The sequence below is a fragment of the Cricetulus griseus genome, chromosome 5 (assembly GCF_003668045.3).
Source record: "Cricetulus griseus strain 17A/GY chromosome 5, alternate assembly CriGri-PICRH-1.0, whole genome shotgun sequence".
NCBI lineage: Eukaryota > Metazoa > Chordata > Mammalia > Rodentia > Cricetidae > Cricetulus > Cricetulus griseus.
In genome coordinates, this window is record NC_048598.1 from 118506330 (window position 1) to 118523658 (window position 17329).

Below are 17329 nucleotides of genomic sequence, written 5' to 3' on the forward strand. Positions count from 1 at the left end.
TTCACCCCGTTTGCCAACGGCCGCTAAGTTCATTGCCTTAGAAAGCAATTCCCAGGCTTTAAAAAGCCAGCCCTGCCACCAGCCGTGCTGTTGTTGCTTATGAAGAAGGAAGTGAGACCTTTAGTGACCTAGAATCTAAGGTTTGTTTGTACCTGCACGTGAACTTGATATCAGATTCAGACAACCCCAAATCATCATCATTATTGCCAGGCTGTGTTCTGGAGATATGTAGAGACCGAGAGTATCAGTAAGAAAGAATATTAGTAATCAGGGCTTTTCAGCCAACTATCAAGCAACACAGGAACAGGATTTAAATAGCAAATGGTAAAATACTTATAGGCGAAGGAATTTTCCTGCTTAACTCCCCTCACCCCCCACTGTCTCCCTATCCGAGTCCTCCTCCTGAGAAAGGAGTGACAGTAATAATCGCTTAATATATGTCTCTCCTTGATATGTTTGACTTTTTAATTCCAGCCTATTGGGTTTTTGTTTTTTTGTTTTTGTTTTTGTTTTTTTGTTGTTGTTTTTTTTTTACTTACAGTGCCTTAGCACATCAAAGGTTTTCCAAAAGCCATGGATATTGTGTAATGTATAAACGTTATGAAACTAGCTTGGACTTTTTTTTTTCATGAATAATTTCTAGCTAATGTTTCTTAGCTGAATTTAATTTAGGCATCTGTTTTTAGTGAAGTGCTTAGAATTTTGAATAGTGTCTTTACGGGTCAACATCAAGTATAATTGTGATTTTACTTTAGGGCATTCACTTTAGGAACAGGGAAAATTATGAAATTATGAATGCTTCTTTGGAATTGAAGTTCATTATACCAGGCATGAATTTTGTGTGCTGTCTAGAAATTAGAAGTATACTTCTGTTTCATATTTTGGTTTAATATTTTGTTTTTCTCAAACTGTAGTTCTTCATAATACTTGAGAGAAGTGGGTAATGCTATATAACTGAGGTGTGATAAGGTATGTGTTTTTTTTCCCCCATAGGTGGTTATTTCCAGTCAGAAAAGGAAGCCAGTGTCTGACATTCTCTCCACATGTCTGCCTGCCATGATCAAGTGTTTGTCAGATGAAGTACAAGCCAAATTGCGTTCCGGTTTGGCCATAATCTCCTTAAGCCAATGTGTTGAGGAACTTATCCTCAATAGTATTGATGCTGAAGCAAAATGTGTGGCCATCAGAGTGAATATGGAAACCTTCCAAGTTCAAGTGATAGACAATGGGTTTGGGATGGCGGGTGATGATGTAGAGAAGGTGGGAAACCGGTATTTTACTAGTAAATGCAACTCAATACAGGACTTGGAGAACTCAAAGTTTTATGGTTTCCGAGGAGAGGCCTTGGCAAGTATAGTTGACATGGCTAGTACTGTGGAAATTTTATCCAAGAAAAACACAACTATGAAAACCTTTGTGAAAATGTTTCAGAATGGAAAAGCCCTAAATGTTTGTGAAGCTGATTTGACTAGACCAAGTGTGGGAACAACAGTAACAGTGTATAACCTGTTTTCCCAGTTCCCTGTGAGGAGGAAAAGCATGGACCCCAGACTAGAGTTTGAGAAGGTTAGGCAGAGGGTAGAAGCCATCTCACTCATGCACCCTTCCATCTCTTTCTCTTTGAGGAACGATGTTTCTGGTGCCATGGTCCTCCAACTCCCCAAAACCAAAGATATATGTTCTCGGTTTTGTCAAATTTATGGACTGGGCAAGTCCCAAAAGTTAAGAGAAATACATTTTAAATATAAGGAGTTTGAGTTCAGTGGCTACGTTAGCTCTGAAGCACACTACAATAAGAATATGCAGTTTCTGTTTGTGAACAGAAGACTAGTTCTAAGGACAAAGTTGCATAAACTCATTGACTTTTTATTAAGAAAAGAAAGCATTATATGCAGGCCAAAGAATGGCTCTGCCAGTAGACACATGAATTCAAGTCCTCGGCATCGCTCTGCCTCGGAACTCCATGGGATATATGTAATCAATGTGCAGTGCCAGTTCTGTGACTATGACGTGTGCATGGAGCCAGCCAAAACTCTGATTGAGTTTCAGAACTGGGATACCCTGTTGATTTGTATTCAGGAAGGAGTGAAAAGGTTTTTAAAGCAAGAAAAACTATTTGTAGAATTATCAGGTGAAGATATTAAGGAATTTAACGACGATAATGATTTCAGTTTGTTGGGAGCTACCCTTCAAACACATGTATCTACTCATGAGATGTGTGAACAGAGCAGTTTCCAGGAAGCATGCAATCATATTTTGGATTCCTATGAAATGTTCAATTTGCAGTCAAAAACTGTGAAAAGAATAGCTACCATAGAAAATACAAACCCACAAAATTCTGGGGCTTCAGAAGCTATCAGAAAAAAGACAAATGACTCATCACGCCATTGTGAAGCAGATGGCCTGGGCGGTAGTAAGATGATAGAGCCATCATCACCCAGCAAAAACAGCGCTCACTCAGAATCAAGGGTGTTGCAGGAAGCAGCACAATCAGGAGAAAACGAGGAACATCAGAAGTCTTTCTTGGAACATAGGAGGGCCTCAGAAAGTCCACCTGGAACTAGCCCAAAAATGTTTCCAAACCCTATTCGGACACATCATCTCTTTGAGAAGGGCAAGGCAGAACTAGAAACACAGAAAATAAGTACTGCTGTTAATGTCATGGCTGCCGACATTCCCCAATATGGTGGGATTCAGAGTCCACTGGAGAAATGTAAAGAAGCTACCAAAGTGGGGTACCAACCTCTGCCTTTTGAGACAACAGCATTTAGAGTACATGATACACAGAGAAAGAAGGAAAAAGGAAGAAAAGAGCCTAGTAGTCATGGAAGAGTAAATGTTTTTAGTTATGGACAAGTTAAATTGTGCTCCACCGGCTTTATAACTCATGTGGTACAAAAGGAGCACACTAAGTCAGCCGAAGCCGAACATTCATTTAAAAGTTATGTTCGACCTGGTCCTGTAAGTGCCCAAGAAACATTTGGAAATAGAGCACACCACGCAGTTGAGACTCTAGGAAATAATGATTTTACAAGCACTTTAAATAAAGAACCTGCTCATCTGCTCCACAAAAAATTGCGCAGGACAAATGCAAGTTATGGGACAGAGGACAACCCAGCAGCAGCGGATGAGAACTTGACTCTCTTTCAGGAAAGTGGCACAGGATCCCACAGAGATTGCTTTTTGCCTGATACATCCTCCTTCCCATGGTATAGATATGCTTCAAATAAGAAAACAGATAAGATGATGTGTTCCTCCAAACACGTAGTCCATAGGAAGCTAAGCCTGCGTTCACAAGTAGGATCTTTAGAGAAGTTTAAGAGGCAGTATGGGAAGGTTAACAGTTCTCTAGATACAGAGGGGGACAGTAACACCGAAGTCAGGACCCATCGAGATGCTCGGGTGGAAACTGGCATTCTACTGAAAGACAAGGACCACTTAGATACGTCTGATGGTGGTGAGAGCACTGCTGTGGACCCCAGCGATTCACATGATGCTTGTCAACCAGCAAGTCACATCCCATTCTCAGAGACATTTCCATTTTCCAAAGAAGACTACTTAGGACAGATGCCTCATCTGAGAGAAAGTCCCATTACTCTGACAGAATTATCTCACTGTCGCAGAAAACCTTCCAATGTGGAGAAGTCCGCTGAATCACTAGCTTCTAAGTTATCCAGACTGAAAGGTTCCGAAAAAGAGATGCAAACAATGGAGATGACAGACTACATCAGCGAACTTCCAGATTCGGGTTCCAGTTGGACAGACAGTAGCCGGGCTGCTAGGTCAGACTTACATGCTTGTGAATTACTTAAAAATAAACATGAAAAAATAGAGAGTGGCATGCTCCTAATACCGGACCCTGCCACACACGATAATTCCAGCCATGACAGTGCCATACATTCTAAAAATATAATGGATGGCACAGAGAGACGAGAAACTCCTTTGCTGCTGTTACCCTGCAATGACTCTGAAATCAGTAAAGATTCAGATGTTCTCACCAGGTCTTCAGAACAGCATACAGGAAGTCCTGATCCTCCCCATAGAATGACCATGAGTCAGGTAGAAGACAGCACTGCCAGCCAAGGTGGAACTTGTTCCCAAAATGAAGAATCTAAAGCGAGATCATGTTCCACAAATGAAGACTCAAATTCATATTGTATGGGTTGGCAGCAGCATTTTGATGTAACTCTGGGAAGAATGGTTTACATCAACAGAACAACAGGACTTAGCACGTTTGTTGCTCCTACTGAAGACATCAAGACTGCTTGTACTAAAGACCTGACAACTGTGGCTGTGGATGTCCTACTTGGGAATGGTAAGTATGCAGTATTCACTGGCGTGAAATGTTCTTGAAAAAGAATAGTGGCCAAAGAGCAATATAACTTCACAGGGATGGCCTCAGCAGATGGCCTTGGAAAGCTGTGGTTTATTGCTTTGTTTTGGGGAATATTGAGACAGAATCTCGATATATAGCCCAGGATGGCCAGGTTGGTCTTGATCTCATGATAGATCCTGTTTGTAAATGCTTGAATTAAAAGTATGTGCCACAGCACCCAGCCAATTTTAAAGACCTATCTGTGTTTAAGGCAATGTGGAGATTGTTTAGGTTTAACAATATTTAAATGTAAGAATTTAGTGATAGTTGCTGGGCAGTGGTGGCTCACACTCGGGAGGCAGAGAGGCAGGTGGATCTCTGTGAGTTCGAGACCAGCCTGGTCTACAGAGAGAGTACTAGGACAGCCAGGGCTACACAGAAAAACCCTGTCTTGAAACCCCCCACCAAAAAAAATAATAATTTAGTGATGATTGATAAAAACATAGGTAATTACATGTGTCTAAGATGTGTGTGTGTGTGTGTGTGTGTGGAAGAGGGAGGAAACTTCATTTTAATAAAATTATGCTGTGTATATCTAAAAAGACACATGGTACTTATCTAGTGTTTCCCCTTTTTTTCCCAAATATACTTCTAGAAGTTTGTCTTTAGACAGACGACTGCTTCTGTCTGTGGCTATCAGCCTAAGGTTGGGAAGAGCCTCAATTTATCCTGAGTTTCCAGTAAGATATGTAGGCCAGTGCAGTGGGGTTTTGTGAGCTTCCCCAGAAGCAGGGTCTGGGCAAACGTTTTTCCAGAATAAAGGCTAGATAGTGCCTTCATAACATATTTTTCAAATGTACCTTATTATAATGTATATATCAATCCACTTGATACATCTCTGATACAAGACATTGATATCAATGTGGCTTTGAGGTTGTGCCACAAAGCTACACCAGAGCCTAGTCTAGGACTCTGGGTTCTCAGGTTTCAGGCAACATTAAAAGTGACATTGTTTTGGCAATGTGTTGAGAGCCAGATGTTGGGAGACGGTAAAGCTGATTTCCATCTGGCTATAATCTCAGCTTTCACTAGTAGGTAAACATTAAATATGCATCCCTGTTAAAAGTCTCGCATGCTGTAAAAGAATGTATATTGTATGAATGTAATTGCAAATTACAATGTCTCCTTAGGATAAATATCTCTAGTTGGAGGCTCTGATGTTAAATAAATCCTTTAGTTTTAAATGTTCCTCAAATTTTTTTCCTCATGGGAAAAAAGATCACTATTGTAACTTATAGAGAATTTCATAGGAGGAGAAAACCCCTTATTTTCAGGATTGCTCTTGAGACTATCCAGTTGCTGTTAAGGCATCTTTATGTGCTTTTCGGTCTAGGTCATATGTACTGGTTTGTATGTGCTGAATGCTTATCGGAGAGGAACATCTAAGGCGCCGGCACCTCATCTTCCTGAAATGTAACTGCTTCTGACACAGTGCCAAAAAATAACAGGATTATGTGCAGCTGTGAGGTGGTTGCTGCCAAAACAAGGGGGGGCGGTCTTAGCTGCCACACTCAGCATAAACATCTGCTCCTGTTAAGTAGGGTTTGGTGTTGGAACTACTTCAGTGCACTTCACCATCTGGACTTTGGAGAGTTAGGTTAAGTCAAGTGGCATCAAAACAAGTTCATTGAAACGATGGCACCACACATCCCCCCTTCACATGGGACTGGCTCTTTACAGTGGGACATTAAGACATGACTACACATGAAAATGTGAACATGCAACATTCTACTAAGAGAAGCGTTAAAGGTCAGCTCATTTTAGCACTTGGGATGTGGCGGCAGAAAGATCAGGTAAAGGTCGTCATCCTTATACACATCTTGAGGCCAGCTTGGCTACATGAAACCAAGATTTTGTTATATAAAGGTAAATTTGGAATAACCGTCATATTCCTAATCCCTGGGATTCTTTTTCCTTTAAAAATATCTTCTTTAGGGGCTGGAGAGATGGCTCGGTGGTTAAGGGCACTGACTGCTCTTCCAGAGGACCCGGGTTCAATTCCCAGCACTCACATGGCAGCTCACAGCTGTCCATAACTCCAAGATCTGACAGCCTACCAAAGACATACCAATGCACCAATGCACATAAAATAAAAATACTTTTTTAAAAAATATCTTCTTTAGCTTATATATTAGCTAAACATTTTACTATAATTGAGCTACAGTCCCAATTCAATCAATCAGTCTTTCTCTTTTGTTCTTGTTTTTTGAGACACGGTTTCTCTGTTTAGCACTAGCTGGCCTGGAACTCGATCTGTTGACCTGGCTGGGCTCGAATTCAAAGAGATCTGCCTGCCTCTGCCTCCCAGGTACTGGGATTAAGGGCATGTGACACAACTTTATTTTAGCTAATCTCTTAACTTTAGTTTTTGTTCAACAGGCTTGTCTTTTTTGATAATTCTGTTATGTGTTCCCCCCTCCTTTTAATTTTTTTTAAAATTTCATGTATTTGAATGTTTTTGCCTGTATATATTGTGTGTACTATGTTCATGTCTCATGCCATGGAGGCCAGAAGAGGGCATCAAATCCCATGGAACTAGAATTCCATGGCTGTGAGCCACCATGTGGCTGCTGGGAATTGAACCCAGATCTTCTGGAAGTGCAGCTGGTGCTCTTAACCACTGAGCCATCTCTCCAGGCCCCATACTACCCCTTTTCAAAACCGTCTCTTCAGAGTTGTTTCTAAGACTTAAATCTGCTCTCCCTTCCCTCCCTCCCTCCCTCCCTCCCTCCTTCCTCCCTCCCTCCCTCCCTCCCTCCCTCCCTCCCCTTCCTTCCTTCCTTCCAATGGTTAGAGTTTAGACTGTGTTGTTCCAGACTTTGGTGTTTGAATAGAGTAACTTTCATCCACTCATTCACCTTTTTTTAAAAGAAAGATTTATTTTATTTGTATGAGTGTTCTGTCTTCATGTATGCTTACATGTCAGAAGAGGGTATTAGATCCCATTACAGATGGTTGTGAGCTACCATGTGGTTGCTGGGAATTGAACTCAGAAACTCTGGAAGAGCAGCCAGTGTTCTTAACCTCTGAGCCATCTCTCCAGCCCTGCCCCTCATTCATCATTTGTTGTTTTTTACACCTTGGTAGGTGTTGTCACATTGAAGCCTCTCTGACTTCTCAATATTTTAGTCTATTAGGGATAGCCATGTAATACAATGAAATCATGATTACAGTATCGACATAGATTGTGGATAAGAGACATAAAAGTTGGGAATTTGTGGAGGCTGCACCAGGTTGTGAGTGACCATAAATACACCTGTGTGTCTGACAAGCTTTCCTGAGTAACTAGGCCTTGTAGGGTATTTAGCAGCACCCCAACTTTATCCGCTGGTTTCCGTAGCTGCATCATTTACCCAAGATATGACTGTGAAACATGTCTGAAGACATCGCTTCATATGTCCTAGCAACCTGCTCATTGCAACATTGAAAATCACACAATATGGGGATAAAGAGATGACGTGTTCATGTAAATAAGTTAGATAATTTCATTGAAAATACTTTCCATGTAGTGTTTAGTAGTCTGCCTTATGTTTTCTTTCAGTTTGTTGAGAAAGAGATTTTATACAATTTTAATAGTTTATTTGTATGTTGAGTTCAAATTTGTAGATTTTTCTTTTTTGTTTAGGGGTTCAGTACAGGTGTCATCCTTTTAGAAGCGATCTTATTCTTCCTTTCCTTCCAAGAGCCCAGGAAGAGAGGACTATGTTGAGACAGAACGACAGAGGTGAGAGCAATGCCAGAGGTTGTATGTGGAGACACCTAGTACACCCTGTCCCACTTAATGCAGAAGACTAAGCCGCATTCTGAAGCTTGATCAGCACCAGCTGTGCTTCAGGAACCAGGCATTCCCCAGGGCTCTGTTTAACAGCAGAACTAAGTAATTCAGTACATGCATTTAGATCAGAAATTGCTTTTCCAGACTGGAAGTTGGTGCTGGGTGATTATGCTTATGCTATGGTGTCTGTGACTGGGGAAAGGTTTCTTATTTTTGAAGATTGAATTTCTCCATATTACAGTAGTTTGATCTTAGAAAAAAAGCTAAAGAAACCTATTATTTTTGTTTTTGCTGTTTCTTAAAATAGATTAAGTATATTTTTATCAAAAGGCAACAAGAAATTTTGAACTATAGTTTTTTTTTCTATACACACACTTTTGTTTTAAAACTTACTTAGATTTACTTTGTGTGTGGGTATTTTTGCCTGCATGCATGTCTGTGTACCATGCATACGAAGTGCCCTTGACCAGAGGAGGGCATCAGATTCTCTGGAACTGGAGATGGTTGTGAGCCACCATGTGGGTACCAGGAACCAGACCTGGGACCTCTGCAAGAGCAGAGGTCCTCTTAACCTCTGAGCCATCTCTCCAGGCCCCTGAAACAGACTAGTGGTTCTCAACCTGTGGGTTGTGACCCCTTGGGTTGCATATCAGATATTTAAATTACATACACAACAGCAGCAAAATTATAGTTATAAAGTAGCAATGGAATAATTTTATGTTTGGGGTCACAACATGAGGAACTGTATTAAAGGGTGGCAGCATTAGGAAGGTTGAGAACCATTCTTCTAAACAATTTAGAGAGATACTGCCTCAGAAGGTGTAGTCAGAATACTGTTTTAAAAGTAGCATCAATCTGGGCAGTGGTGGTGCACTCCTTTAATCTCAGCACTTGGGAGGGGAGGGAATGGCAAGTGAGTCTTTGTAAGTTTGAGGCCTATCCTGGTCTGCATAGTGAATTCTAGGCCAGCCAGACCCTGTCTCCAAACCAAAGAAGTAACACCAAACCAAATGTAGGGATATGGTACAGGCTCTGACCATTTGTAGGATGAAGGGACAATGTGCCTGTTTTTTGGTATCGAGGCTATAGCGGAATAGGAAGGGACACTCTTTTCTGGGTTCTTGATGGCAGCTGTCCCTCTTTGTCCTAGACGCTGTGGGTGCTGCTGCTGTCAGTGAGTCACTTCAGTCTTTATTTTCAGAATGGAACAATCCAGTATTTGCCCGTTACCCAGAGGTGGGTCTGCAGTACTTTTTCTTTGCCTGTTTGTAAATTTGAACTTCATTTGAGCTGGGTGTGGGCATGCCTGAGTATATGAATTTCTAATTATGAATGGAAAGTAGGCAGATTCCTAGATAACTTATTTGGAAATTAGTGTTTAATGTAGAGAGGGTAAGTCAGCATTTTAGAAAGGTCAAGAAATTTGGATGAAACATGTATATTCAGTGTGAAGAGTAGATGTATTTATCCTGTCTTACAGGGTGGTAATAATAAGGGTTACCCATTCAACCCTTCACACCATTTCATCTGCCGGAACAGTTCTGTGTGTCCTGACGTGTTGTCACAGCATGTACCGAGTATGTTAATGAGCCTGGGTAACAGACAAGCATTTGACTACTGATTCCTCACTTAAGATGCCTTTACGGACTTAATCATGGAGCATAGACAAATTGTTCTGAAATCGTGCAGGTTTAGTCAGTGTTTATAAAAAATGTGTTAATTTAGACAACTTTTCTTAGAGCCTATTAGATCTATAGGTTTCTTACATTCATCCTATTTCTAGTAGAATGTATGAAAGTACTTGTTTGGTTTTGGTTTTATTTTTTGCAGTTCTGGAAATTGAAACTAGGGCCTTGTATATGCTAGGCAGTATCCAAGCCCCCAAAAATGAGTATTTTAGAGGACTTTGAAATCATTGGAAAAACATTTCCACAGACATGAAAAATAAAATTATGTTTTTACTGGGTCTTTCTAGGTTGCTGTTGATGTCAGCAGTGGCCGGGCTGAGAGCTTAGCAGTTAAAATTCACAACGTACTCTATCCGTATCGCTTCACCAAAGAAATGGTTCATTCAATGCAGGTAAAACCAACACTGACATCCAGGTCATGGTTAAGCTAGACTAACTTGTGAAATTGAATTTATTTTCAATGAGAGAGACTGTATTAGTCAAGACATGCTGCATTAGGCTTTTTAGAGGAACAAATAGAATGACAGCTTTATTAGACTGGCTTCCAGGCTGTGGTCCAGCTACTCCAACAGTGGCTCTCTCTGCCAATGGAAGACCCAAGAATCCAGTAGGGTTCAGTCCACCGTGCCACCGATGTCTCACTGCTCTTCAGTTTACACCGGAATCCTGAAGAAGTAGCCTCTAATGCCAGTGAAGGAATGGATTTACCATCCAGAGTGAAGGCAAGCCAGCAAAGGGAGCAAGCTTCCTTCTTCCATGTCCTGTATATAGGCTGCCAGCAGAAGGTGTGGCCCAGACTATCGGTGCATCTTCCCCCCTCAAAAGATCTAGATTTTGAAGGTTTATTTCTCACTTCAAACAGTCCGAATTAAAAGTGGGTCTTTATACTTTAAATAATTTAATTAAGAAAAAAATCCCCCACAGGTATACCTGCCTCTTGGGTTTTAGTTAAGTCCAGATGTAGTCAAGTTGAGAACCAAGAATAGCCATCACACATGTGATTCTTTGTTTTTAATCCGAGTGGAATCTTTGTTTTGTTTTGTTTTGTTTTTGAGACAGGTTTCTCTGTGTAGCTCTGGCTGTCCTGGAACTTGATCTGTAGACTAGGCTGGCCTCAAACTCATAGAGATCCACCTGCCTCTGTCTCCCAAGCACTGAGATTAAAAGTGTGCATCACCATTGCACAGATGGAACCTTGAATTTTTCTCATCAGAAAAAAATGCAGATTAATTTCAATAGCAAGGAAGAATATCCTTAACAGTGTGTTCGTGCAGTTTTCAGGGAATAAATTACAGTTCAGGCTGATAATGCTAAGGACTTTTAACATTTCTGCAGAGAATTTTATTTGGATTTTACATTTTATAACTGTGACAAATGCCAACTGATTATTTATAAATCAACATTGTCCTTAACTGTGCAAAAGTACTCACTTTTAAATGACCCTCTCTATGTGAGGCTGCAAAGGTTAAGAAGTTGTACACTGGAAGTTCATTAGGACACGCCTATCTCTCTACTTTTTTGTTGTGTTCTCTGTACACTGCTCTGATTGTCTTAGCCTCTGTGCCTTTGGATTTGGTAACAAGCTAGGATATTAGCAATGCAAATAAACGCCTACCCAGGTGTGGACCCAGGATTAGAGCAAGGTAATGGTTATCCAGAAAGACACCTTTGTGGAGCATGAGCCTGGAGAGAGGCACCTCCACAGTCTGAAGCTGTTGGTGGCTTTCACTATTGCTCTTAGACCAGCTCTTCCAAAATGGCTTTCTGTAGTTGGTTTTTACTCTTTACTCTTAAGCTCTTTGTTCTTTGGGGGCCCACCACCCATCTCCCAAATAAATCACACACTGAGGCTTATTCTTTCTTACAAATGCCCTGCCTTAGCTCAGCTTGTTTTTCTTTCTTTCTTTCTTTCTTTCTTTCTTTCTTTCTTTTTTTTTTTTTTTTTTTTTTTGGTTTTTCGGAGACAGGGTTTCTCTGTGGCTTTGGAGCCTATCCTGGCACTCGCTCTTGTAGACCAGGCTGGCCTCCAACTCACAGAGATCCACCTGCCTCTACCTCCCGAGTGCTGGGATTAAAGGTGTGTGCCACCACTGCCCGGTTTCCTGAGTGCCACAAGCACTCAGCTTGTTTCTTGCCAGCTTTTCTTAACTTAAATTATCCCAACTACCTTTTGCCTCTGGGTCTTTTCCTTTTCTTACTTCTGTATATTCCACTTTCACTCTTAACTCTGTGGCTACTCCGTGGCTGGCCGGCCCCTATCGTTCTCCTCTCCTTGTTCTCTCTTTCCCAGATTTCTCCTCCTGTTTGTTCTCTCTGCCTGTCAGCCCTGCCTGTCCTTTCTCCTATCTTGCTATGGCTGTTCAGTGCTTTATTAGACTATCAGGTGTTTTAGACAGGCAAATAATTACAGCTTCACAGAGTTAGACAAATGCAGCATAAACAAAAGCAACATATCCTTACATCATTAAATAAAAGTTTCAGAGCATTACTTGGGAGGCAGAGACAGGCAGATCTCTGTGAGTTTGAGACCAGTCTGGTCTACAAGAGCTAGTTCCAGGACAGCCTCCAAAGCCACAGAGAAACCCTGTCTCGAACCCCCGCCCCCCCCAAAAAAATTCTACAACAGCTTTCCTTACTTTTCACAGTTGAGAATTTGTATAATAGGCAATGCGTTATGACACACACCTTTAATCCCAGTACTCAGGAGGCGGAGACAGGAGATTCTCTGTGAGATGGAGGCCAGCCTGGTTTACATAGAGTTCCAAGCCAGGCAGGGCTACACATTGAGACAGTGTCTTTAAAAAGATACATAAATTTATTTTAGTTCTATTCTTTACTCAGAGTCTCCCTGCTGGAAACACTGTAGAAGTACTCTGACTTGCCAGCTCTCTTCCCTTCCTGTCTTCAACCTGGCCTCCTTGCCCATCCTTTTATCCTACCTCAGAACTGTCTCGAAGCCAGAAGCACCTTATTCAGTGTTGTTGGTTTTTTGATTGTTGGTGGGTTTTTTGTTTTCTGGGTTTTGTTTTTTTTTCTGGCTTTTCAAGACAGGGTTTCTCTGTGTACTGACCCTGGCTGCCCTGGAACGCACTCTGTAGACCAGGCTGTCCTCAAACTCACAAGATCCACCTGCCTCTGCTGGGATTAAAGGCGTGCACCACTTCCCTGCCCGGCTTCTTACGCAGAGTTTTTTTTTTTTTTTTTTTTTTTTTTTAGTTCAAGTTAGGGAACAAGCTTGTTTCACATGTAAGCCTTCTCCCTCTCCCTCCCCTCACCCCATCCCTCCTCCCCCACCCCAACCTACCCCCACCCCATCCACCCACCACTCCCCAGGCAGGGTAGGGCCCTCAACAGGGGCTCTGCAAAGTCCACCAAATCTTCCTGTGCTGGGCCTGGGCCCTTCCGCATGTGTCCAGGGCCAGAGTGTATCCCTTCATGTGGGATGGGCTCTCAAAGTCCCTTCTTACACCAGGGAAAAACCCTAATCCACTACCAGAGGCTCCCTGGAGTGCAGAGGCCTCCTTATTGACATCCATGTTCAGGGGTCTGGATCAGTATTGTACTGGCCTCCCAGACAGCATCTGGGGTCGATGTGCTCTCCCTTATTCAGGCCAACTGTTCCTGTGGGTTTCTCCAACCTGGTACAGACCCCTTCGATCTTCATTCCTCCCTCTCTTCAACTAAATTCCCGATCAGCTCAGTTGTATATCTGTGGATGTCTGTCTCTGCTTCCATCAGTCACTGGATGAGGGCTCTAGGATGGCATAAAGAGTAGTCATCAATCTCATTTTAGGGGAAGGGCATTTAGGGTATCCTCTCCACCATTGCCTGGATTGTTAGATCGTGTCATCCTTGTAGATCTCTGGAGATCTACCTAGTTCCAGATCTCTTCTCAGACCTATAGTGGCTCCCTCTAATATGGTATCTCTCATCCTGCTCTCTCTCCTCTATTTTTCCCCCAACTCAATATTTCTGCTCCTCCATTTCCTCTCCTCTACTCCTCTTCTCTTGCTCTTATTGTGGCAGCTCCCTCTCCCCTACCCTCATGCTCCCAATTAGCTCAGGAGTTCATGCCACTTCCCATTCCTGGGGACCATTTATCCCTTAGAGTCCTTCATGTTTCCTAGTTTCTTTGGTGAAGAGGATTATAGGCTGGTAATCCTTTGCTCTATGTCTAAAATTCATATATGAGTGAGTACATACCATGTTTGTCTTTTTGTGACTGGGTTACCTCACTCAGGATGGTTTCTTCTAGTTCCATCCATTTGCCTGCAATTTCAAGATTCCATTGCTTTTTTCTGCTGAGTAGTACTCCATTGTATAAATTACCACATTTTCTCTATCCATTCTTCAAGACAGGTTTCTCTGTGTAGCTTTGGAGCCTATCCTGGCACTTGCTCTGGAGACCAGGCTGGCCTCGAACTCACAGAGATCCACCTGCCTCTGCCTCCCGAGTGCTGGGAATAAAGGTGTGCAACACCAACACCTGGCTTCTTACTCAGAGTTTTAAAACGAGTCTTTTTTGTGCTTATTGGGGTGAACTCACATACATGCCTTAGAGCAAATAAATATAGAGGTCAGAGAACAACTTGCAAGAGTCAGTTCTCTCCTCCGTGTAATCCCAAAGGTGAAACTCAGGTAATCAGATTTGGTGACAGGCACCTTCCTGTGTGGAGCCATCCAGCTGGCTGTGGATGTTAGCATGTCAAATGTTATCTAGCTCTTTATGCAGATAAGCCTTTGCTAATTTTTTGTGAGGGTCACATTATTTATCTATATGAATGGCAGGTTCTCCAGCAAGTGGACAACAAGTTTATTGCCTGTTTAATGAGCACGAAAATGGAAGAGAATGGCAAAGCAGGTAAGCACGGGGTTTTGCTTCAGTTAATAATCTGACTGGTGTTCTGGGGGGATACTCCTGTTGTGAAATATGACAACTTGTGTGGCTTGAAATTATTGTAATTTCAGTGATTTAAGCAGATAAAGAGAAACTGACCTAAAGAATCTGAAACAAGTTTTAAAGTAATGAACTTTAAGTACACTGACAATACACATATAAGTCAGATACATACCAAGTTTTTGGTCTTATGAGATGTCGCCCAGGATTACCTCACTTCATGGTATCCTAATGCCTCAGCCTGACTGACTGCTGGAATTACAAGCCTACACCACACCACACCTGTGTCATTAAACTATTAATAGCAGTCACCTTGGAAATGAAAATGAATGTGGGCGAAGGGAGAATTTCATCTTCTGCTCCCTTAAAATATCTTATGTTGTAGAATTCTTACTGTTTTTTCTTTGAGAGAGAGTGTTTGTGTAGGCCAGAGATAACTTCAGGTGCCTTCCTCTAATACTTCCCACCCTATTTTTTTTTCTTTTTTCTTTCTCTCCATTTTTTATTTAAATTAGAAACAAGATTATTTTATAAGTCAATCCCAGTTCCCTCTCCCTCCTCTCTCCTGCCCCCTCCAACTAATACCCAGAAAAGGTATTCCATACCTTTTCTGCTCCTCAGGGAGAGTGAGGCCTTCCATAGGGTGTCTTCATAGTCTGTCATATCCTTTGGGCTAGGGCCTAGGCCAACCCCCTGTGTCTAGGCTCAGGGAGTATCCCTATATGTGGAATGGGCTCCCAAAATCCATTCCTATGCTAGGGATAAGTACTGATCTACTACAAAAGGCCCCATAGATTTCCGAGATCTCACTGACACCCACATTCAGGGGATCAGTCTCATGCTGGTTTCCCAGCTATCAGTCTGGGGACCAAGAGCTCCCCCTTGTTCAGGTCAGCTGTTTCTGTAGGTTTCACCAGCTTGGTCTTGATCCCTTTGCTTATCACTCCTCCTTCTCTGCAACTGGATTCCAGTTCAGTTCAGTGTTTAGCTGTGGGTGTCTGCTTCTACTTCAGTCAGCTGCTAGATGAAAGCTCTAGGATGGCATACAAGTTAGTCATCAATCTCATTATCAGGGGAGGGCATTTAAGGTAGCCTCTCCTCTGTTGCTTAGATTGTTAATTGGTGTCATCATTGTAGATCTACAGACATTTCCCTAGCGCCTGATTTCTCTTTAAACTTATAATGGCTCCCTGTATTATGGTATCTCTTATCTTGCTCTCTTCTATTCTTCCCCCAACTCAACCTTCCTGCTCCCTCCTGCCCTCCTCTCCCCTCTTCTCATATTCCTAGCTCCCTCTCCCCTCCCTTCATGTTCCCAATTTGCTCAGGAAATCTTGTCCCTTTTCCCTTCTCCTGGGGACCATGTATGTCTCTCTTAGAGTCCTCCTTGTTTCCTAGCTTCTCTGGTGGTGTGGATTATGGGCTGGTAATCCTTTACTCTATGTCTAAAATCCATATCTGAGTGAGTACATACCATGTTTGCCTTTTTGTGACTGCCCACCCTACTTTTTTTAAGACAAGGCTTCTTATAAACCCAGAGACTACTGTTTCTGCTGGACTGGTTATCCAGCAACACCCCTGCCTCATCTGCCTGTCTCTACCATCCCCATAGTTGCAGCTACAGGTGTGGACAGCCACACTCAGGTTTTTATGTAGATGCCAGGAATCCAAACTCACATCTTCATGCTTGCACAGCAAGTATTTATTTTTCCCCTGAGCTCCCCAACCTCCTCCTTTATGACTGTGTGTATACACACGGGTGCTCATCTATACATATCAACTCTAAAAGATAATCTTGGGCTGGGTAGTGGTGACACACGCCTTTAATCCCAGCACTTGACAGGCAGAGGCAAGTGGATTTCTGTGAGTTCGAGGCCAGCCTGATCTACAGAGAGATCCAGGACAGTCTCCAAAACAGAGAAACTTTGTCTTGAAAAACAAAACAAAACAAAAAAGATAACCTTGGGTGTCATGTTCAGGAATGCCATCCATCTCCTTTGAGACAGGATTTTTAATTTGCCTGGAGATCACCAATTAGGCTAGACTGGCTGGCCAGTGAACTCCAAGGGTCTTGTCTTCCCCTCTCCAGTTTTGAGATTACAAGTGTGCACCATCTACCAGACATTTTTATGTGGATTCTAAGGATCTAACTCAAGTCCTCATGCTTAGCCCATCCCCCCAGCTTCTTTTACAGTGTTTTCATCAATAGTAACAAGTTTATGTAAGTGTATACAATGTGTTCTGCTAGGTTTGTCAAGAGTTACACAGAATCAGGAGGCTGAAGACATGACTCAGTGGTTAAGAGCACTGGCTTCTCTTCCAGAGGACCTGGGTTCAATTCTCAGCATCCACATGGTGGCTTGCAGCTATCTGTAACTCCAGTCCTAGGGCATCTGACACTGTCTCTTGGCCTCTCAAGCACCAGGCATGCATGTGGTGCACAGAAGTATATAGTCAGGCAAAACACTCATACACATAAACTTTAAAAAATTATACAGAATCAGGTAGTGACTTGCTTTAATGAAACAATAGTTCCTACATAAATCACTCCACAAATATTGTTTGCCTGTTATTTTCTAGGGACTGTACCAGGC

General features: G+C 42.2%; 1 protein-coding gene across 2 annotated transcripts in view; it reads left to right on the forward strand.

Moving 5' to 3' along the window:
* Mlh3 (mutL homolog 3) overlaps positions 1-17329 on the forward strand; it is a 38253-nt gene that overhangs the window by 284 nt on the left and 20640 nt on the right. Inside the window, exons 2-6 of one of the 2 annotated variants that reach the window (XM_035445160.1) lie at positions 994-4315; positions 8001-8099; positions 9301-9386; positions 10126-10230; positions 14627-14699. In XM_035445160.1, coding sequence (XP_035301051.1) covers positions 1057-4315; positions 8001-8099; positions 9301-9386; positions 10126-10230; positions 14627-14699 — 3622 coding nt within the window. In that variant the 5' untranslated portion in view covers positions 994-1056. Of the gene's footprint in view, positions 1-993; positions 4316-8000; positions 8100-9300; positions 9387-10125; positions 10231-14626; positions 14700-17329 lie in introns of those variants that run through there. The other variant, XM_035445159.1, reaches the window with a different exon arrangement.